At 53.8% G+C, this 21431-nt stretch overlaps 6 protein-coding genes across 6 annotated transcripts; 3 read left to right on the top strand and 3 right to left on the bottom strand.

Moving 5' to 3' along the window:
* Positions 1-93: 93 nt before the first annotated feature.
* Positions 94-3990, bottom strand: N7462_003243 (putative MATH and UCH domain protein; the record flags this gene model as incomplete). Its single annotated transcript, XM_057074969.1, has 5 exons — positions 94-670; positions 735-1422; positions 1487-2240; positions 2270-3576; positions 3657-3990. 5 exons carry the CDS (start codon positions 3988-3990, stop codon positions 94-96), a joined length of 3660 nt encoding a protein of 1219 aa, XP_056934474.1.
* A 1828-nt stretch (positions 3991-5818) lies between these two features.
* On the bottom strand, positions 5819-7005 carry N7462_003242 (deoxyhypusine synthase; the record flags this gene model as incomplete). The annotated part of the gene is made up of 2 exons (XM_057074968.1): positions 5819-6697; positions 6796-7005. The coding sequence occupies 2 exons, from the start codon at positions 7003-7005 to the stop codon at positions 5819-5821; spliced, it is 1089 nt and encodes a 362-aa protein (XP_056934473.1).
* A 1864-nt stretch (positions 7006-8869) lies between these two features.
* Positions 8870-14826, top strand: N7462_003241 (MYB DNA-binding domain protein; the record flags this gene model as incomplete). The annotated part of the gene is made up of 2 exons (XM_057074967.1): positions 8870-12769; positions 12832-14826. The coding sequence occupies 2 exons, from the start codon at positions 8870-8872 to the stop codon at positions 14824-14826; spliced, it is 5895 nt and encodes a 1964-aa protein (XP_056934472.1).
* Positions 14827-15558: 732 nt separating this feature from the next.
* On the bottom strand, positions 15559-17354 carry N7462_003240 (cation diffusion facilitator family transporter; the record flags this gene model as incomplete). Its single annotated transcript, XM_057074966.1, has 4 exons — positions 15559-15959; positions 16026-16882; positions 16942-16992; positions 17116-17354. 4 exons carry the CDS (start codon positions 17352-17354, stop codon positions 15559-15561), a joined length of 1548 nt encoding a protein of 515 aa, XP_056934471.1.
* Positions 17355-17855: 501 nt separating this feature from the next.
* N7462_003239 (uncharacterized protein) lies at positions 17856-18476 on the top strand (the record flags this gene model as incomplete). Its single annotated transcript, XM_057074965.1, has 1 exon — positions 17856-18476. The coding sequence occupies one exon, from the start codon at positions 17856-17858 to the stop codon at positions 18474-18476; it is 621 nt and encodes a 206-aa protein (XP_056934470.1).
* Positions 18477-19743: 1267 nt separating this feature from the next.
* Positions 19744-21390, top strand: N7462_003238 (major facilitator superfamily domain-containing protein; the record flags this gene model as incomplete). Its single annotated transcript, XM_057074964.1, has 1 exon — positions 19744-21390. One exon carries the CDS (start codon positions 19744-19746, stop codon positions 21388-21390), a length of 1647 nt encoding a protein of 548 aa, XP_056934469.1.
* Positions 21391-21431: the final 41 nt, after the last annotated feature.

Genomic DNA, 21431 nt, shown 5'->3' with positions numbered 1-21431 from the left:
AAAACTCTATGCATATGTATAAAACCAATGTACCTGAAAAGGTACTCAAAACTCCAACATGCTATGAACGGATCTATAAAGGCATGTCTAGATCTAAGTTCTGTAAATCTTGATCACGCTCTTGATGGTCTTGCGACAGATCGGGCACAGATCCACCTGCTTAGCGCAAGTGACGCACGAGCAGACGTGGCCACAGTCGCAGAAGACCGCATCCTGCTCTTCTGAGTAGCAGATCTGGCACAAATCCATTTCCTCGTCTGCGACTTCCCAGTAGCTGATACCCTTGCCGTGCCGCTTGCCGTCTTTGTAGCCACCAACGTACTTGTTGCCGGTCTTCTTCTCGATGTATGTTCCTTGTCCGTGTCGAACATCCTCGACCCAATCGCCGTCGTAGGTGTCGCCGGTCGGATATTCCATCTTGCCTTGGCCCTGGCGTCGTCCGAAGACAAAATCTCCTTCGTAGACAGCGCCTGTGCCAGTGTAATGTTTACCCTTTCCGTGGTAGTAGCCTTTCAGGAACTGGCCGCTGTAGAAGTCGCTGGTGAAAGTGGCTTCGGCAGTCTTGGTGCCAGTGAACCCTTGGATGGGGTGTTGACGCGACTCGGCCCACAGATACTGCACCAGGCGATCTGGGCTGGAGAAAAGACCGGAAGCACCGAGGCTGGATCGTCTGCGTCAAGTCAGAATGCATAGTCTATAAATGTAGAGAACTAACAGGTTCACCATTAACTTACTTATCTTTGCTCAGCTTGTCTCCAACAATGATGCAAGATCCATGCGGAACGACAACATTCATGAAATTTTCCGCTGGGGAAACAGTGGTCACCGTGGTGGCATCCACCCGCTTCCACATAAGGAAGTCCCGCCGAATAGGCCACTGGAGGTGCTTTCGAATTGAAGCTTTGACATTCGCTTCCAGCTTGGAAAAGAACGAGCCAACAGTTCGAAGGACTTGGTCATCTGCGTCAAAGACCTGAATAAAATAGTACACATGGCCGACGGGCAGAGTGACTTGAGGTTCGACAGAACCTCCAACTGCAGAGCCTGACGCATTAGGTTCCAGTTGGTTAGAAGAAGGCGAAGTGCTCTGTTGATTAGAAGAACTTGTCTCGGCCGTGCCAGAGTTGACTATCTCAGTAGCCTGGTTATGTTGTCCTCCGGTTTCTACGGGCACAACATCGGCTTCTGGTGCCGAAGTCGCCAAAGCTGGGTCTTCACTGCTGGAGTTAGGCCCATCGACGAGCCCAGGAATGACACCAGAAGTAACATTCACAGAGGAGCTAGCAACAGCATCTCCATCAGCCACCGGTGGCGAAGGTTCTGGAGTTTCCGAGCCTGATCGTTCAACAATGGACTCTTCAGGCTTGTCCTCGGTGGTGGTTGGCGACGGGGGGTCAGGGATGGCGAAGAACTTGGCATCATCTGAACGACAGAGATTAGTCAAAATATTCACATACTCGTGATTGAAAAATGGGATATTGCTTACCTCCTGAGATTGTCTCCATCCAGAACCGCATCGTGCTACCAGACGGATCCAAGGGGACATTTAGATCGGTGATCAGATCAAATGCCAGCGCAGACCCACACTGGGCACGAGTATGTCCGATATGCCAAAGACGAACCCGTTCGGGCCCAACCACCTCATCTCCGGCCGACTTCCACATGGAAATCTTCTTGCGAAGTTCAGCAATACGAGATGAACGAGGCAAGGTTATATACAAGACATTGTTGGCAGCTTTGGCATGTGACATGAGATCGTAGGTATCGAAAAGACTGCCCAGTCTATTGTAATCAGTTGCTGAATAAATTTCGACCTGCACATCGTTCTTTTCGGTCTTTCGATTGTTGGGCTGGTACAAGCCAGTTTCGTAATACTGCTTCAACGTTTCCGGGACCTCCCACGGTCCTTGAGGACCGGGAAGTAGCTCTGAAACCATATCATTGCGAACATACATGACCACAACGGGTACATCGTGGCCCTTTTTGTGATCCACGGTCTCAGAGGGTTTGATTCCTAGATGAGGACCCATAGCGGTCTTCTGAGTGAGACATTCCACGCGGTTGTCACTTCCGTCATCGAAGGCCAGCCACTTGGATCCCGGGCCAGCTGGACGTAGAATGCTGAAGAACTTGCCAGAGGTGCGACGGCCACGGTGAACCACATAGCCGTAGAGAACATACTTGCTGCCCTGTCCATCGATCACCCAGGGTGCCAAGTCCAATTCCTCATCCAGGTCAACCTTATTGAACAGTAGCTGCCAACGCATACCCTTGTCCAGAACATGACGGCCAAGCTCAATGTGCAGGATGGGGGAAGAGACCACCGACCGGGCTGGGCATCGAGATATTCTTTCATAGCTTGTCCAGTTGACTGATAATGCTCGGCGGAAACACAAATGCGGGAGTTGAAGTCTGTTGGCAGAGTATTCACCTTTTCAGCATCACCAGCCGCTGCGAGGGAACGCGGCGAGGGACTGTCGAATAGCTTGGCCAGCTCCGTGCCCGCATCCGTGCCAGCCAATTCGAGCTCCAAATTTCGACGCAGGCGTTCCCAAAATTCAGAAACGTCACCTGAAAATTCGCGAAGGTTGCGCAGGGTCATGGTCACCGCGTCGGTGTCGACATACTTCAGCGACTGCGTGCGACACCGTAACTGCCAGAGCAACTTCTGGAGTGCATCACACAACGGCTTTGGTTTCACGTCACAGTTCGTGAGGTGCTCTAAGACATCGACGTTCTGTATGATCTTGCAGAAAGGGGCAATGTGCAGCCAGGACGCCAATCCGGCGACCTCTGCGCTGTGGTTGATGACGGAGTCGCCCAAAGGACGATAGCCTGTCAAGGCAAGGCTGTCCCACGTGGGTTCTGAATCACTGGGATGCCACCACAGGGAGCGAGTTGGGTCATCAATCACTCGGACATAAGCGTCGAATGCAAGTGTGTCATTGTTCAACAAGGCCCGGTGCTGGCCCCGCCGCCGCTGATGAATCTGATCCCAGGGACCATGGAAATAAGTCCATCCCCAGTCCAAGTTGTGAGGGTTGAATTGATGACAGGAGGACTGCATCCACCCGGTCCGAGGCTCCTCTGGATTGTACACAATGACTCCAATCTGCGCTGCGACTCGCCACGGGTCAGAGCTTGTCTCTAGTGCAATCTGGGGTGCCACTGGGGCGGTAGCATAGCGGGACTTGTATTCTTCGAGCCACGTCGCCGCATCATTGGTTTTTGGAATTTTCACATCCACATCTGGGGTGATGTCGTTGAGTTTGGCCTCGGAAGGCCCCCGGCGGACAGAAAATTCAGTGTCGGGAAGCTCTTCGTCCGGATCAGGCATCGTGGGCGAGCATTCAATGTAAACACTCAGAGAGCCAACATTGTTCCCGCGTGGATAGAATTTGATCCGCCACCAATAACCGCCAATGTATGCCGCTGGGGAGCGCATGATCTTGGCTCGATTGGGTGCCTCGGGGGTGCCCCGGATGCCCTTGACCTTCCAAGTGAGGCGTGCCTTCTCCATAGGGACGTATTCGGGATCATCCAAGTCCCGGAAAAAGTTACTTTCCCAGTAGGGGTCTAAATGGAGGTACAATGTCAGGTTCTCTCGAACAATCTGGGTGCCTGTGGGGGGACGTTTCGGAGACACATGAACTTACGATCGCACGCGCTGTAATCACCATCGGTCCCTTCAATATCCTTCAGCTCATCGGCATTTGGGGTGCTGGTATCCTCCTCGAATTCGGCCCAGTATGCATGCTCTATGGGTTCTGAGGGCTCGACAGGCTCGACGGGCGTGGTGGTGATCGTGGGTGGCAGGGTTGACACCTGGGAATGTGACTCTGAGGTGGGAGTTTCCGGGGATTCGAAGCTTGTAGGCTCTGAGGATACCTGGGGAACATTTTGAGTACCAGTAGCCCCAACGGTGTTGTCCGTAGTTGTCACAGAGACCGATCCCCGACGGGTGGCCACTGGGTCCTGAGAGGAATCCATTGGGGAGCACGGCGGTCGAAGTCACCCTTTCAATTCTCGGTCCGAAGTGGGAAATCCAGAGACGAGACCTCTTTCCCAAATCTTTTCTCGCTCTTGATTGATCTTGCGGTAGCAGGGAGGCGGCAACGTGGGCCTTCGACCACGGCGGACGTCAGGTGAAAGAGCGGCGTGATAAGGGTGTCGTCTCCGATACGCAAAGGATTGGGGGCAAGAACGACGTATATAACGAAAGCGTGAAAGGGCGAGAGAGGAGAGGGACAGAAAGGAGAGAAAAAGTAAAGAGAAAGAGAGGGGAAGAGAGACAGGAATACAGAAGGTAGGGAAAGAAAAAAAAAGACGATAAGGAAAAGGCGAGACGAAAGTCCGGGGGGATTCGCTGGGGACCCAACAGTGGGTCCGGGTCCACGTTGGCCCGGATTCTTGTCCTGTCCACATCCGCACTTCCTGGGCACGATTTGAGCCCTTTGACAGTGTCAGCATGGCGAGAGAATTTCGAATCGGCCTCTTTTTTCGTCGATTTGCCCCTCCTATGGCCTGGCGCCAGGAAAATCTCGCGCCTCGTGGTCGAGATGACTCGATGTTTCCGACTATAGGATCACATTGTATAGGGCGAACCGCTGAGCCCTATAGAAACCGGTCACTATACTCCTCTTCGCCATGGGATCCCTCCAACTGACTCACTCCCTAGCGTTGTCGGCCACATATCATTCGGGTATCAGCATAATGGGTAGAGTCATCACCTGCTACTTGCACCAAGTCCTTCGAGAGCAAGTCGCGGTGAACATCCCCCCCCCGATCGACGAGTGGATCCGGGCTCCACCCATCAGGGCAGCCAACCTTAAATCAGCACAGTCGCGCTACAAAGTACGCATGTGCACCCAATGCAGAGATGGCCTATTCGGCCCTGACCACCCGATACCTTTCGTGCCAATCTATGTGATTTCTTCTATCTCGAATATCATTGTCTGGAATAGCTGTCCTATCATTCATCCGGTCGGGTCCATGGTGCCGCCAGGCAACGTGCCCAACATCCGGTCGGCACAGGGCTCGGCTGTTTCGGCGAGGCATTTCGATTTTTCAGTTCGCCACCTCCGATCGGCTTTCCCTTTCCCCTTCCTTTCCCCATCCGCTTTGCCACTCAGCGGAACCGCCCTCCCCTCGCCCTGTAGCGTTCTGGCTTATCTCATCTGCCGGGCCCCGCTGATCACGGACTCGACTTCTATTGGCAATGCGGACTGGAGGATATAGTGCGGAATATGGGAGAATCATACGAAGTACCCAGTGTGGGCAAGGAGAAGAGAGTCCTGACTCCGCTGTTTTGTTGGGGCGTCCCGAGGCGCCGGTCGCGCACAAGGCGGCTGGCGTCAACTGGTCCGGCACTGGGCGCCGGACCGCGTCAGGCGAGCACCTCAGGATACCAGCCGTGTCCTTCTATTTCCTGCCGTTCACACTAGCACTGGCCTCAAATCAACTCGAAAAGGCCCTGTCCCCGTGGCCTGTGATTTGAAAAGGAACAGTGGTAGTTCTCGCATCACGAGGACCCGCCACGCTTCCCTTGAGGCTTGACAACAGACCAGACCCAACGTACCTCTCGACGATTCCTCCATGAGAACAGGCACAGTGACATGTACAGGTACCCCAGTCATAGCCCGCTCTCCGCTCTCGGACTCCCGGATGACCCGAGAATGCGGGACCTTGCATTTCGAACATGATTTGCGCGGCCCTCGATTAGGTCGAACTCATATCGACGCGCACCCTCCACCCCTCCTTCCCCTCCTACTCCAGTTCGGTCGTCAGTCCCGCTACGGACAGCAGTCTTCCCCCCGCCTCAATTCTGCGAAGGCTCCGCCCGTGCAAATGAGGCAGCCACAATGAGGGGAAAGGCCACCGTCGCCTCGGCGTAGACCTTGACCGCCTGCGCATCGGTCTTAATTTTGCCCCAGCTCACGGCCTCGTCAGGACGGGCCCCTGCATCACTGCCATCAAATTCCTGGGCCGTGTTCACATACACGGCATGTTCAGCCCCGTTGCGCATCAGACACGCGTTGGCAATGTGGTGCTTCACCACTCCACCACCCAGGATAATCATCCCCGCTCGCGCCGCCCGTACGGCCATCGTGTTGATTCGCCGCACATCATCCACAATATCCACCCGGAGCCGCTGGGGCGAGGATTTGAAGGTATGGAAGTAGAGCATGTCACCCAGCGAGCCGTCAGTCAAGGCCGGGCAGAAGACAGGGATGTTGTTTCGGGCGGCCCAGTACAGCACCGAATCTTCGTTGTTGATCTCCCGGCCCAGACGCTCGGTAATGCGGCTCGGGGTCCAGTGCAGCTCGTCCTCCTCGTCCCCAGTGTCCAGGGCCTTGCGCTTGGCAGCCTCTTGTTCTTCCAGCATCCGGTCTAAGATCGGGACTACCCAGTCTTCAAAGGCGCAGTAGTTATTGTTCGGCACCAGCAGGTTACCGATCCGGTTGAGACCCTTGGCCCGCAACCCGGCTCCGGGCGTGCTGAACGAGCCCATGTAGGTCGGAGCCAGGCACTTAATCAGATCCTCCTCGACGCCGCCAGCCGTGGTGACGATCGCTGACACGTGGTTGTGCTTGACGAGGTATCGGAGGGTATCACGAAGCCCGGAGGAGATGAGGTTGGAGGTGAAGCCGAGGAAGATGGTGGTCTTTTTACCGGTTTCAGGTTCACGATAGGCACGCTAAGGACAGAGCATCAATTTATCAGTCTTTTCCAGTATTTCTATCCAGTGTCTTGAGAGGGAGGGAAAATGTAGAGAGAAGACGACTCATATCTTACCATTTCGTTAATGATCCGGGCGGCCTCCGCCACCGCACTTCCCTGGAACCCGGTAGAGGTCAGGTTGTCGACTAGCTCGGCCACAGTGATATCACGGCCCTGGAACTTATCGAAGTCCACTCCTTTGACCTCCTGGGTTCCCTCTGGAATCGGCTCAGATGCGACCAGGACCGAGGTCGTCGCCGAGGTGGGGGGTGCCGAGGTCGTCATGGTGGGATTCGAGTTTTTCTGGAAACGTAAGGAGGAGAGGGGAGAATGGCCAAATGGATGATGTGACAAAGCTAATCAGACAGACCCAGTGGGAATACCAGTCATCAATTGGGATTTGGTGGAGTGTTGTTGTGATTCTGCGCCGGTGGGAGAGAGGGAGGATGTATACCTATTTTTTTTGGCGGGGGATATGCGGCCGTTATCGTCAGGCACCAATTCAGTTTTTGCCTCAGGTCATCAACCTTTGACTTACAAATATTCAGCCAATAGAATTGCATACGTCATGTGAAAAGAAGCATGGTATCATGTGTCTGGGAAGACTGTTAAGAAATTTTCACGTATGAAAAGGACTCTGTAAGTTGAAATCCGATTTAGAAATTTCTCTTTCATATTCTCCCTGAAACGAAATTTTAAACCTTTTTGTAAAGACAAGAACTCCCGCGTCGAAGAAAAACTCGAGCCCTGCAATTGCCTTGAAGATAAGAAATGCTATATATAACGAGACCTTCCAGGGTTCCATGCGAGACTTTGGTAGCAGTGGCACTTTCCAGTATATCTGGCAAGTAAAGTGTGGCACATATTTCCTTTGGGGTCTTCAAATCAGCAATGCTTCAACCATAATCGACTGCACCAACAAAGTCTATATGAATGTCAAGCCCTCCATTATTTCGAGGCAGCCAGGGGAATGTGATACATATAGATATCAACGGCATCAGCATCAAAAAAATCTATGTATCAGTGGCGACCTCTGGAGAAAGGGGATGCGAAAGATGTTATCTATATTTAGAAGGATGCTGTGAAGGCAACCAATCCAAAAGTTGAAAGCGATTTTCTCTCTCTCTCTCAAGACTTTAAACCTAATTGTAAATCGCTGGTACTCCAGGAGTATAATACTTGGTGCGGTGTATCAGGGGCGATCTCTTATTTGGAGATTATCTTCTCCTGATCACTTCCAGTCCATCATCGTACACTCAATTCATATCACAATGGCTCAGTATTCATTCACCATTATCTTTCAGAGCCATAGTAATCGTATAGGGAGCTAGCACATGTAAGTATTGGCGACAGGTTGTGTACATGCTCTAGTCAAATGGAAGTCTCACTCGCCAAATTTACCGACTACCATATATATACTATCAGCGGCTTAGGAAATGAGCACTTTGGATGAATGCCACCAATATACGTGCATATATTGTACTCTGCGCAGTAGAGTATACATAGTTGTATACAGTGGAACGTGCTGCATTGTTTTGAATTTTACAGCAAATGGAGGCTTCTGACCCCAGCTTTTTTCCCAGCTGCTGATCCGTGTTGATTCATCCTCTCGTGCCGCCTCCACTCACAAGTCTAGACCCGCCCGCTTGCAGGTTGCACGGGCCCCACCGTCCCTTTTTTCACGGTGCAGAGCGCCAAAAAGGTTGGCCTTCGATCCTTCGATTCCTCGGGGTTTCCTTTTCTCCTCTCCCGCCCCTGATTCTTCTTCGTCACGGTTTGACACCCTCCATCCGGGGTCGGCGAACGATCTCAACGACTTTCCTTAGTATCCCTGTTTACCTATTGACCATCGGTCTGTTCCTTGCTTCTCGCCTCTCGCCTCTCCTTTCTATTCCTCCATCTTTCTTTTCCCCGACCCTGGCCCGATCGGGCCATCTTCACGTGGTCCGTGCGATAGGTCACGTGTACCCCGTTCGATTTGAAGGTGAGGTATGCTCGAGTGGTTCGCAGGCTTTGGGCTCTGGCTTCCTGCACTTGTGCTTTTGATCTCTTCTATCCTCCCTCCCCCCACCACTACTATTTTTCCGCTTCAGTGCCCACTAACACTGTTCTCCTGCACCAGGTCATTCTTCCATAGCATGACCTGGTAATGTCTTCGCGATTCCCCCCTTCGTCCGGGTTTAATTCCCGCGACCGTTCTCCTCAGCGCTTCGGGGATCGTCGACCACCAGCCGGCGCCCGTGGCCCCGACGACAGTCCCTCCTTTGGCCGAGAACCGCCGCGTGGCCCTCGGGCCCTGGTCGATTCCCCAGGGCGAGGTGCTCCGTTCGGGGGTCGAGGCCGGGGTGGCTATGGCCGAGGCGATGGCCGAGGTGACTTTCGAGACCGAGATCGAGACATACGAGACATACGAGACCCACGAGACCGCGATTTTCGGGACTCCCGCGACAATAGGGATCTTCGGGATGGCCCACCATTTCGCCGTGACATGGACCGCGACTGGAATCGTCGCGATCGAGACTTCGATCCGCGCGAGAGCTCTCGGATAGGAGGGTTTGGGCGCGGCCGCTCACGATCACCGACTCGTGACTTTCGCGATTTGCGAGACCCCCCCGGCCGCGATTTTGATATGGTGCGCATGCGACGTAATTCTCGGGATAGTATCCTCTCTGCTTCGTCAGGAGGTCCGGACGGACCCCCTTCGAGCGGTGGTCACCCACGCGGTGGTGGCTCAATGCGTGGCCGCGGTCGTGGTGACTGGGAAGGAGGTCGCGGTCGCGGTCGCCCTCCATACCTCGATGACCGAGAGCCATTCCGACGCCGCAGCCGATCGCGTGACGCATGGAGGGATCGCGGGCGAGATCGTCTCCTAGATCGCGACAGAGATCGAGATCCGGACCGAGACCGACTTGCAGACCGTGATCGATTGCCAGACCGCGACCGTATCCTGGACCGGGACCGAGATCGGGACTCTGTGCGTGATAGGGAGCGCGATCGTGATATGGACCGACGCGACCGATTTGACCGACGGGAGGATTGGGATAGTCGTCGTCCCGATCGTGATGACCGAGACCGCCCACTAGAGTCGTGGAAACGTGAACGTCCTCCCAGCCGAGCCGAGAACCGCGGCGCTCCAGGATCTACAACGGCACCAGCCCCTCATGTTGCATCCTCTTCGACCGTGCCTTCCCTACCCGAGCGGGTGCCCGATCAACCTCCAGTTGACTTGAATCGGAAGGCCTCCGTCGTGTCTGGCCCGTCGATGACGGACAGTCGACGCGATAGCGACCGTCCAGAACCGGTCTCTCTCCGCGCCGAGGCTCCCAAGGATTTGGGACCTACCGATCACCAGTCACCTCCGTCTGCGCCTCAAGTTCCTGCCTTTGGCTCTGTCGCAGCTCCCATCCTCGCTGTGCCAACGGCCAAGGGCTCACACGAAGAACGGACACCCAACGACCCCTCCACTCAGACAGATAAAGATCGAAATGAGAGACCTCGTCGCCCATCTGTTCAACCTCCAGCGGGCCCCAAAGCTGAAAGAGGCCAGTCACTGCAACCCACCGACTCCCGTGGCCATGCCTCAGATGCTAGTCAACCGCCAGAAGAGCCGGCCCCTACTGCAAGGCCCTCCGTGCATCTCTCTGACCGATCCGCGCCTACGGCGCCAGCTGCGATGACGAAACAAGATTCAGTTTCTGGAGTCGCGGATGCGCCGATTTCAGCGAAACCCACTTCGGTGACCACGTCACCTACCTTTGCACGACTCCCTCCGCCAGCCCCTCGAGCACTCTCCCGAGATCCGTCCATCTCTCCGCGAATGCAATCGTCGACCATCCCGACTGGACCTCGCGCATACCAGCAACGCCTCAGTTCATCACCGCGTGGAGTTGCAAATAAAGGAATCCGCCCATGGTCACGCTCCAGCTTCGGACGCGCACCATCAATATCGAGTGTGCCGCCTAAGAGAGAGCCCGATGATCTTGCTGACAACCTTCCTTCGAATGACCGACCGCCTCATGATGTCCAACCTGGATCTCCAACTTTGCCGGATGAGCTGGAGAGCACCGATAATGTATCAGCTGAGAATATCAAAGCCATTTCTCCTAGTACTGCCACATCCATGAAGCTTGCTATTCGCAGCAGCCCACCACCAGTGCCTTCCGTGGAGGCCGAGCATGAAGCAGGACCCGAGGAATCGAAGACTCAGAAAACTGACAATGACACCTCTGCCCCGATCCCTGATTTCACTGGATCAAGTGATGAAGAAGATGAAGAGAATGTGGTTTTCAACCAAGAGTATCTGGAGGAACGAAAACGGATTTTTGAAAAGGATATGCAAGCCCTTCGATCTGAGATGCCGCCGTCGCCTTTGGAAGACCCCAATATTGTTTCACTTTTGCTAAGAATTCAAATGCTTGGCAAGATCGCTCATGAAGACGAGGTTGCCGAACAAGAATCCATACCTTTCCCTTCTGTGGAAGAGGCAGATGCTTCTCCTCCCACAAACAATGAGCGTACTGTTTCATTTGCTCCAACAGTGCTTGACCGCAAATCGGAGCCAATTCCCCTCACTGTTGTTCCGCCTATTGTTCCGCGTGATGACATTACAGTGGATGGGTTACCCTTCCTGCAATCCGGCCCACCTACCCCTATCTCTGATATGGAAGTGTGTCATGAAAACGATTCTATACAGAAACGCCGCAAGGATGTGTTTCGTGATGAACTTTCAAGGAGACAGAAGGAGGTCTCTAGGAAAAATGCAGCTCTCAAGGAAGAATACATGTCATACTATAAGCCCTGGCGGTTGGCTGTGTGGGAACTAGATCGTTCCAAAGAGAAGAAGCCCATGACACCAGGCCCTGCCTCGCCCCCGGCCCCCCCACCTCCTGCTACCCCAGCATCGATCCCCGAGGGACGTGAAGGGAGGCGATATAAAGGAAATAGCGAACTCGACTTCTTGAATGCGTTGAAGGCATCCGAAATTTCTGCCCAAGAGGAGCTCGAACGTCGGCGCACGAAAATGGCAACTGCCCGGCCCGATCTTGCTCGGGAAGCAATTATTCCGGACATGCTGGAGCTCCGAGAGGAGAAAGCTCACATTTACAAGGATGTGAACAACACGATTGATCCCAGCCAGGCTATGGAGGTCTTCGGCTTTCTGCCACCGCCCAATGACTTTACTAAGGAGGAACATGTTATCTTTACGGACGCTTTCATGGCCCACCCGAAGAAATGGGGCAAGATTGCGGAAGCTTTGCCTGGACGGGATTTCCAGCAGTGTATCATTCACTATTATCTTACCAAGGAAGAGATCAAATACAAGGCGAAGCTCAACAAACGATGGAGTCGCCGAGGCCGAGGAAAACCACGGTCTACCCGACCCAAATCAAATGCCCTTATTGCAGACTTGGGTGTGGTCAAGCCAGACTTCGATGGCGAGGAAGAGCCGCCTGCTGTTACGGACACAGGTCGCCCACGACGGGCAGCAGCCCCCACTTTTGGCGGCGAGTCAAATGAGGCCGAGGGTGCTGCCGCAGGTCGCCGTGGACAGACCGCTAAGGACGGTGAGCCCACCGACAAGGCTCCTGCTCGACGGGGTGGACGCACTGCAGGTCCCCGCGCCCAACGACGCGCCAAACCCGCCGCTCAACAAGATCCCAAAGTCCAAGCCCCACCGCCGCCGCCGATTAATCCACCTCTTGCTGCCCTCCCTCCAAACATGGATATTGGTGTGGATGGGTTGGTAGAAGCCGGTCTTCTGCCCCAAGAGCGAGAAATAGTTGTGGAAAAAGAAGTCCAGCCGGCCCCGCCCATCCCGCGTCCGCGAGCGGGGCGTGGCGGAAGGGCGAAGGAGGGCATGTATGTCTTCGAATCTACGGAAGCCGAGCCCGCCATAGCTCTTAAGCAGTCTGAGACTGGGTATGGGTCTCTACAGCCGACAAGCTATTGGTCGGTACCTGAGCAACGCGATTTTCCCCGTCTGTTGGCACATTTTGGTCGCGACTTTGAAGGCATCTCCAATTTCATGAAAACGAAGACGACAGTAATGGTGAGGATTCTGCTTTTGCTCATTGACTACTAGAACCAGACGCTAACGTGGCCGGCAAACAGGTCAAAAATTACTACCAGCGACGTCTTGACTCGGGCCACAAGGACTTTGAGGAGATTGTGCTGATCGCCGAAGATAAGAAATCTCGCGGTGAGCCCACTGGCGCTCTTCCTGTTCCTAGCGTTGCCCCAAAGCGACGCTATGAAGCGACTCCATCTGCCATTGTCCCTCGGCCTCTGGCTCCTCATGGCGAAATGATATCTGATGGAGACGAAGGGCGGTACTCCGCCAAGGGCAAGGCTCTTGCTATGTCACCTCAGCCTGTGCCACTTCAAGGGAGGCCGCTATCTGAGAACGAGCGTGCCTCTAATCGCTACCCGCCTTTGGCGCAAGCTTCCACTGCCGCATCGGTACCTCCGGTGGCTGCCCCTCTGGGGGACGAAGCTTCCAGGGCGATGCGGGGACAACCTGGGCGGATCTCTGGTCCTCGTTTAGGGTATTTTACGGACGAGCGCCGCGATTCATTGGTGCTGACACACTCTGGCGCACGTGTACAAGAGATGCAAATGCCTTCGCGCCATTCCGGGGCAGCTGGCATGCCTCCGGACTTAGCTCGAATGGATCCTCTCTCCGCTCAGCCTTATATGGCTGGACAACCACCTCCTCCGAATTTACCGCCCTCTCATTCCCGCCATCCAAGCCTCACACAGGCCCCAGGTTCACCCACGCAGCTCTCGCGACCCGAGCTTGAGGTTTCCTCTGTCCACCGAGATCCCTTCGCGCAGAGACAATACTATCCTCTTTCTAGCCAGCCAGCTGGAATGTCTCAATCACCTCGTCCGGTTTTGTCACCAGTGAAAGATGTACCCCGCCCCAGCGCGACTCCGGCTCCTGAATCTCGTCATGTCCCTGCCAAACGATCCAATATCATGAGCATCTTAAACGATGAGCCGGAGGAGCCCCAGCCACGAAAGCGATTCGCCAGTGAAGCACCCCTCGGATCATCTTCCAGTTCAGCCGCTTCAAGGTCCGTTTACCAACCTGGCGGCCCAACTCGCCCAGAAGATTCGCTTATATCTGGTGCCACGCCGAAACCATCCAGTTATGGCCAGCCGGGCTCATATCAAGCACCGGCACGTGGTTACGCTGACTATGGTGCTTATGGACCTCCCCCAAGTGGCTCTGGCCCTTCTGCCAACAATGATTGGATGGCCCGTTTTGACCCTCGAGCCCAACAAGCAGGCCCACCGGCCCCATCACAACCACAGCCACCTCAGAATGCACGTACGGCATTGAGTGCCCAAGGATCCTACTCGCACTATGTACCTGCCCCGCCACAGCCTGCTGGAGCGCTGAACGGCCTTCCTGTGCCATCCCCCGCTCCGACTCCGCCACCAGCTGCTTCTCAGAGACCAGCCTACCCCAATGTCTTTTCGCAGGCGGCCCCTACCCAGCAGGCTGCGGCAACGAGTTCTCGTGATATGCCATCACAACCACCTGTGTATCGGCCTGTGTCACCTCCACCACGAGTTGGTAGCACTGCTTACGCTTCACGGCAAGAACAACCCGCACCGGCTCAGTCCTCGACCAATATCTTCGGAATCCCCCCTCGTCAGCCAGGCACGCAGTCTTCATACTCCCCTGCTACACCATCTACGCCATCCTCAGCCCAACCTCATAGCCAGAGTTACCAGCAACATGTTCAGACTCTGGTCAATGGTGCCCACCAGTCCCACCGTTCTACTCCCGTGAACTTGGCTGGTGGCCCACAATACGGACACAGCACTCCGCCGCCCCAAGCACAGGCTAGTCGGTCAATGCCGTCATTAGCACCCATGGGCCGCTCGTACACCCCGCCATCTGCACTCCATCCTGGTGCCATGGGCTACGCACCACCTCCGCCGTCTGCTGGAGCGATGCCACCGCTTCACCAGCGACCCACTGGGCCGGGTGCACTCGGCGAACCTTCCTCCACGCCAACTCATCACCGTGTCTACAGCCAAGGCTCCGCTCAAGGGGGCCTGCCGGGCCCATTACATCCACCACAGCCACGGTAATGAGAAATTGAACGGGTGAATCTGCCAGTGATGGCCTGATTTGACAAAGCATCTTGTTTGGTTGAATGTACATACGGATGTGCGGCTTTGTGTTGTGATCACCTTTTGTCCAAGATCTCGCCTCAGGGCTATTTTGGACTCTTGTTTGATTGTTTTATCTGTACAATTAGATGAATGAATTGATGTATGCCATATTTTATATTAGCCTTCTATCCGTGATAACTGTTAGATCAATATGTGTTCTGTTGAGGCAAGCCCTGCTGTCTTTGATCTAAAGTCTTCACTTCTGAGATAATTTCCCACTGGTAAATAGGTCGTATCGAAAGGCCAAATTGCGACCAGCCCCGAAATACGATCAAGAGGAAACTAGCTATTTTCAAATGTGATAAGCTAGATTTTTTGCCAGTGGTCTGTTGATATTGATAGTAATGAAGTGTGCGAACTACAAGTGATCAAGTCTAGGAACATACAGCGTCACTTGTCGCCGACAAGAATGCTTCATTCACATTGCCTCCCTTTATCTTCATATCATTCTCTAAACGCTCCTCTAGATAGTAGTCTATAAATATCAATTTGTGACGTGAAACGAGTGCAATGCAGTGACCGACTTCAAAGCAGCTGGTCCACCTGATTTGAAGAGCGCAGGAACAAGATTGTACGAATGACCAAAAGCACCGAGAATGCAGTGTGATGTAGTATCATCCGTGCACACGAGACCTGCTGTTGAATGATCTAGCGGTCCATCTGATTCATGTGGCTCGGAAGATTCCACGGGTCATAGTCTAGATGGACAAAAGCACGGTCGACGGTGGGCACGCTCTCAAGGATGTACTGCAGACTCTCCCCGACGTCGTGACTGTCACGCAAACTGGTCTGTTCGTCCACCACCAGATCGACCTCAACATTGAGCTTATCCCCGGCGTAGTACGCCTTGAGGTCCTGGATCTTCTGAATCACTCTGGAGAAGCGCATTGTCATGTAAAGAAGGATGTTATGGTCGGTGGGCGAAGCGGCTGCACCGGTTAGACGCCAGATGTACTCGCTTGCAGTCTGGCCCCAGTTCCACATGATGTAGATGGACAGACAGAGGCCTCCAAGGGGATCCAAGAACCACAAGTGTGCGAATCCACCAACTGGAATACGGTAGCATTAGTGGATCGTGAAACCAGATTCAGGATGCAGGGGCAATATGTACATACCCAGTGGGAAGATTATGCTAAATATGTTGAACACGACGTCGGTCATCGCATCTTGAGCGAGGAGTTGTACACTCGGGCTCGGAATAAGGCGGCACCAGATCCAGCACAGAAGTTTGAGAATGACCGTCCCGGCCATCAGTGCGATCGACGGCACTGACAGCTCAACAACGGTATGATCGTCCCCTATCAGCTGGTTAAAAGACGATAGCCCGACCTGGAAGAAGGACGTGACCATGATCACGGAGAAGACTAGGACGCTCAGTGGCTCGAGTCGGCGCCGACTGATTGGATAGCGGCTGCGGTCCTGGCGGCGGATCAAGGTGGTCGTGACCCAGATGATCACTGTGCTGAGGAAGTCTAAAACACCGTCCACCAGACCCGCCAGCATCGACATGGAGCTTGTCATGACGATGATGGCGACCTTAGATCCGAGGAGGATCACGTTGGCTGCGAAGTTGATCCGGATGGCCCAATTGACGAGGCGCTCCTCCGTTTCCGGGGACAGGCCTCCGTGGGACTCGACGTCCGGGAGGGCATGGTGATGGCAGTGGTTCTCGGCCACGGGTGAGAGCAGAGGTGCTGTTTCATCTGGGATTCGGTACAGATTGTGCGGAGTACGCTTGATCCGGCCCGCTTTGGTGTTTACAGGTGCAGTCTCGCTAGGAGTATAGTCATCTTGATCATCTTGGTCATCGTGGTGATGATGATGATGATGATGATGATGGGCGGCGTACACGTCGAAGTGATGGCAGTCGGCGTAGTCTTCGATTAAATTATGTGGCAGTGATGAGTCCAGCAATCGGTCAATATACAGATACTGGGAGATCATTTCATTGGTCCGTTCGTAGTATTGTCGGCTATTGCGGGTTAGAACCAGCAACGGACCAGACGACGAGAAGCAGAATGGCTGACGTACATCGGCTTGCGCAGACCTTTCAATGACTCGGGAGACCGATAGTAGCGCTGCCTATTTCTCCAGTTAGTCTTTTGAACTAGGGATCTCGTTATAGTTTCTTTTCCGTTGTTGATACCCAGGCTCTGCTGGCGCTACTCTCTTTTCTAGGCTTCAGATGATGAATATGATACGCACCATTCATATCGGGGATTACTTTGTCCAATTAACAGAGAACCACGGCGCAGAAATGTCGGAGGCTCTAGATTCGTCTCTTCATCGCACAAGGCCACACTGGAGGCGCGGCTGGGCAGGAGAGACAAGATGCGTTGGCCTCTGGTCGAGAGAATCTCCCGTTCTGGCTCCAGGCTGGGCCGACGGGGCAGCAGCCGTGGGGAACCAGGAGGGGAAGTTAATGGCAGTGGATGTGACGCCATGAACCTGATATTAGATGGCAGAGGGGTGCAAGGAAAGACTGTTTTGAAATTGATATTTCGGAGATGGCTTAATGACTGAACTAATACAATGAGTGAATGGCGGCAACGTGAACGCGCCGGCGCTTGGCTTGGAATGACACCTGAAATAATAGGCCGACAGGCACCGTAGTTGGACCAACCAAAAGTTAACCAAGGTACAATTAACTATTTTGATCGATTGATAGGAGCACTTATAGGTTTCTACCTTTTCAGGATCAAAGAGTCCGATTAAGCAAGTACTAGAACTGAATGCTTGACATTGCATTCAGCCGCATGGCTGCATGAGGTAACACATCGCCCTCGATCGAGAGGGAAAAGAACGGGGGGCGCAGCACGACTCCACAGTCGCGTTCGGCGGAAACAACAGACAACTCAGGGTGCACCTGACGGACCCCTTATGGACATTGGACATTAGATGATATCTTGAACGTTGCACTCTGCAATTGGAGCGCACCCACGAAAATGGCAGCGTCGGACGCCCAGCCGGATGTCCAAATGTCCTCATCACGCGAGGCCAACATCGCCTTCATCTCCGGTCCCATTGACAGTGGTCCCAACGAAGTCTACTTCCATACTCACTACGCACATCGCATCCGTGAAGCAGCGGAAAAAGGGCATGATTTCGTGATTGGTCCTATCCCAACTGGCATTGACGCTGATGCCCTGGCCTACCTCCTCGCCTACCCCGTCGCGCCCAGTCGAATCACCATCTTCGTCACTCCCGCGGAGGAAGGTATGTGGGGAAATCGATTTCGCCGCTTATCAATCAATCTACATGTTGTCGAAGGGCAGATGACTCGCGAACGCGATGCCGCCATGACCCAGGCGAGTACTTATGATATCCTGCGGGTGCGCACTCCAGGAGAAGCGCAGGCGTTTTTTGGGGGCGGGGCCCGGAGGGGATATGTGACTAACACAGAGCGGAACTGGAAGCGCCGGTGCGGAGTGGCGGAGGATCAAGAAGTCAGCGCCGAAGAGATCAATCGGTCGATGGGCTATCCAGCGTCCGACAGCATGGCATTGCCAGATGAACCCAAATTTGGGATTCGGCAAAAGCTGAAGCGTGCCATGAGGCGTCACTAACCTGGGCGTATATTGTATTTAAGGGCTGAAGGAGGCGGCGAGACCACCATTGTTAGCAAATGGATTACGGGTACTTCCGTCTTGTATCTGTTCTCTACTTTTATTATTATTATTATTTTTACCAGCCTGGAAACCAAACGAACCCAAAGCAATGACGTCACTTCCGGGCCGCTGGACTGCTTTCCAACTGGAATGGCAGTCAATGTACACGATGTGCACTTCCAAGACAGGGACTTGACGGGGATCGACACGCAGAAGCCTGAATAGGGCTATAGGTCTAGGATTTGGCGCAGCAAGAGGTCGAACCGCAGGGATAGTGGCCGGACTGGCAACCATAGATGATGAGCGATGGGGCCTGCTATAGACCATCCAATTCGCGGGCAAGATAATCAGTCGGGGAAACTCTGAGATCGTCCTCCTACTGCAGATGTATCAAGACTGAGCAACCGGTTTTCAGACCCAGCGGTTGCTTACAACAACAGGGGACTGACATCACCTCGAGGTCACGACAAGCTTGAATGAACCGATTCGGCTGGCAGCCGCCGGCATGTCCGTTTTGGGACAACCGATAGGCGCGCTCTGCTCCCCAGATTGGGCCATGCTTGATGCCCGTACCAATCCAAATAGCCCATTGCATCTAGAATGATGTCGGGAGTGGGGACACTTGGCGTACAGAACTATTCGTTTTCAGCCATATGATGCCAGTAGAAAAGACTGCAAGAAATGAGCTCGGAAATATCAGATGCAAGATGGAATGGGCACAGCATATGAAAAAGAGCATGCCAGGATGGAGTTACGGGGGGGGGGGGGGGGGGGGCATTGCTTCCGGGGAGGTGGTCGTAGTGGAATTGCGATCTATAGAATCCCCAGACCCTGTCAGTTTCACATGAGTCAATTCCCCGTCTCCGAAGGATGCGAACCAACCGCCGCGATTACGTCGAGCGGAGAAACCAATGCGACAAGATGGGATGATGACAACAGATATAAACCCTATCAGCTTCCCTACATCAAGTCCGAATCGAAGAATCTTCACATTATTCTATGGCCCCGTTGATTTCCCGTGCCGTTTTATCTCATGCAAAGTGTTATCTTTGATAAATCCAGATGAGCGGGTCCTCCCCACTCTCCCCCGGATTCTTGTGAAGCATATCTCTACCATATTTCTCCAAAATACTGTCGAGCCTTCTGCATCCTTCCTTCCTTCGTTCTTCTTAGGCAATTCCGGGAGCTCATATTAGCAAATCCCAGACCAGAGCTGTCGACCATAATGGCTTTTGAAAAGGCCGACTCTTCTTTCAAAGATGAGAAGTTTCCTTCTAGAAATAACCCTGCTCTGAGCCCAAATCGTCTCCCTGCAGAGATCCATGCTGAGGATGCAGCAGAGGTCGACAAGGAAAGTGGAGTGTCATCACCGTCTGAGAAGGTCCGGTCGGATGGAAAGCGAGAATTGACCGAAGCCGACTGTTATGACAAACTCGGCTTCAGCTTCCCATGGTACAAGCGATGGACTATTATTACAGTCATCTTCACAGTCCAGATGTCGATGAACTTTAACAGCAGCGTCTATCCTAATGCCGTCACACCGCTATCAGAGCACTTTCATATCAGCGAGCAAGCCGCGCGGGTGGGCCAGATGATTTTCCTTGTCACGTACGCCTTTGGCTGTGAGCTCTGGGCACCGTGGAGCGAAGAATTCGGCCGGTGGCCTATCATGCAGCTCAGTCTGTTCTGTGTCAATGTTTGGCAAATTCCCTGTGCACTTGCTCCGAATTTTGGCACAATCGTTGTCTGTCGGGCTCTGGGTGGCTTGAGCTCGGCCGGTGGCTCAGTCACTCTCGGAATGACCGCTGATATGTGGGAGCCGGATGACCAGGGCTTTGCAGTCGCCTATGTGGTCCTATCTTCCGTCGGGGGAACGACCATTGGGCCGATCTTTGGCGGTATGATTCAGCAGTGGCTGGATTGGCGCTGGAACTTTTGGATCCAGTTGATTTTTGGAGGCGTGACCCAGCTCGCCCATTTCTTTTTAGTCTCCGAGACTCGAGCAACGATCCTGATCGATCGGGAGGCGAAGCGACGTCGGAAGACCGGTGAGGATCCGAACGTCTACGGACCAAACGAGCTCAAAAAGCCTCGGTTGAGCGGAAAGGAGATCCTGGCGGTTTGGCGTCGACCGTTTGAGATGTTCCTGCGAGAACCAATTGTGCTCTTTTTGTCACTGCTGTCTGGTTTTTCCGACGCCCTGATCTTCACCTGCATCGAGTCCTTTACTTTGGTCTTTAAGCAGTGGGGGTTCAACGCTCTCAAGATTGGCCTTTGTTTCATTGCCATCGTCGTAGGCTACTTGGTCGCCTACGCCGTCTTTCTTCCCGACATTACGCGACAGCGTCGTATTCGACAGAAGCAAGGAAACGCCGCGCGTATCGCAGAGCGCCGGCTGCTGCTCCTATTATTTATCGCACCCCTCGAAACCATCGGTCTCTTTGGGTTTGCATGGACCTCCATGGGTCCCGAGTATACTCATTGGATCGTTCCCTTGGTATTCGTCTTCTTGATTGCCATTGCCAACTACGGTATTTACATGGCAACCATTGACTATATGGTCGCTGCCTATGGGCCTTACTCAGCTTCTGCAACGGGCGGAAATGGCTTCGCACGCGACTTCCTAGCTGGGCTCTCCGCGATGTACGCGACTCCAATGTATAGCAACATTGGAGGCAAGTTCCACTTGCAGTGGGCGAGTACCATCCTGGCATGTCTTGCTATCTTTGTCACCATCCCTATTTACATCTTTTACTGGAATGGCCCTCAGATTCGTGCCAGTAGCAAGTTTGCCCAGACTCTAGAGGCCGATCGTCTACGCGGTGCCAGTCGCCGGGCGAGCCACGTGAGCGCCAGTCCACTAGGGGCGTGATTGTATTTGGTCGAATGTATTATACTGGACGGAAAGAGGTT

This window comes from Penicillium macrosclerotiorum, assembly GCF_028827735.1.
Source record: "Penicillium macrosclerotiorum strain IBT 26536 chromosome Unknown utg000003l_segment0_segment0, whole genome shotgun sequence".
Taxonomy (NCBI): Eukaryota; Fungi; Ascomycota; class Eurotiomycetes; order Eurotiales; family Aspergillaceae; genus Penicillium; species Penicillium macrosclerotiorum.
The sequence above is the reverse complement of the archived record's forward strand: the minus strand, read 5'-3'. Positions and strand labels throughout refer to the sequence as shown.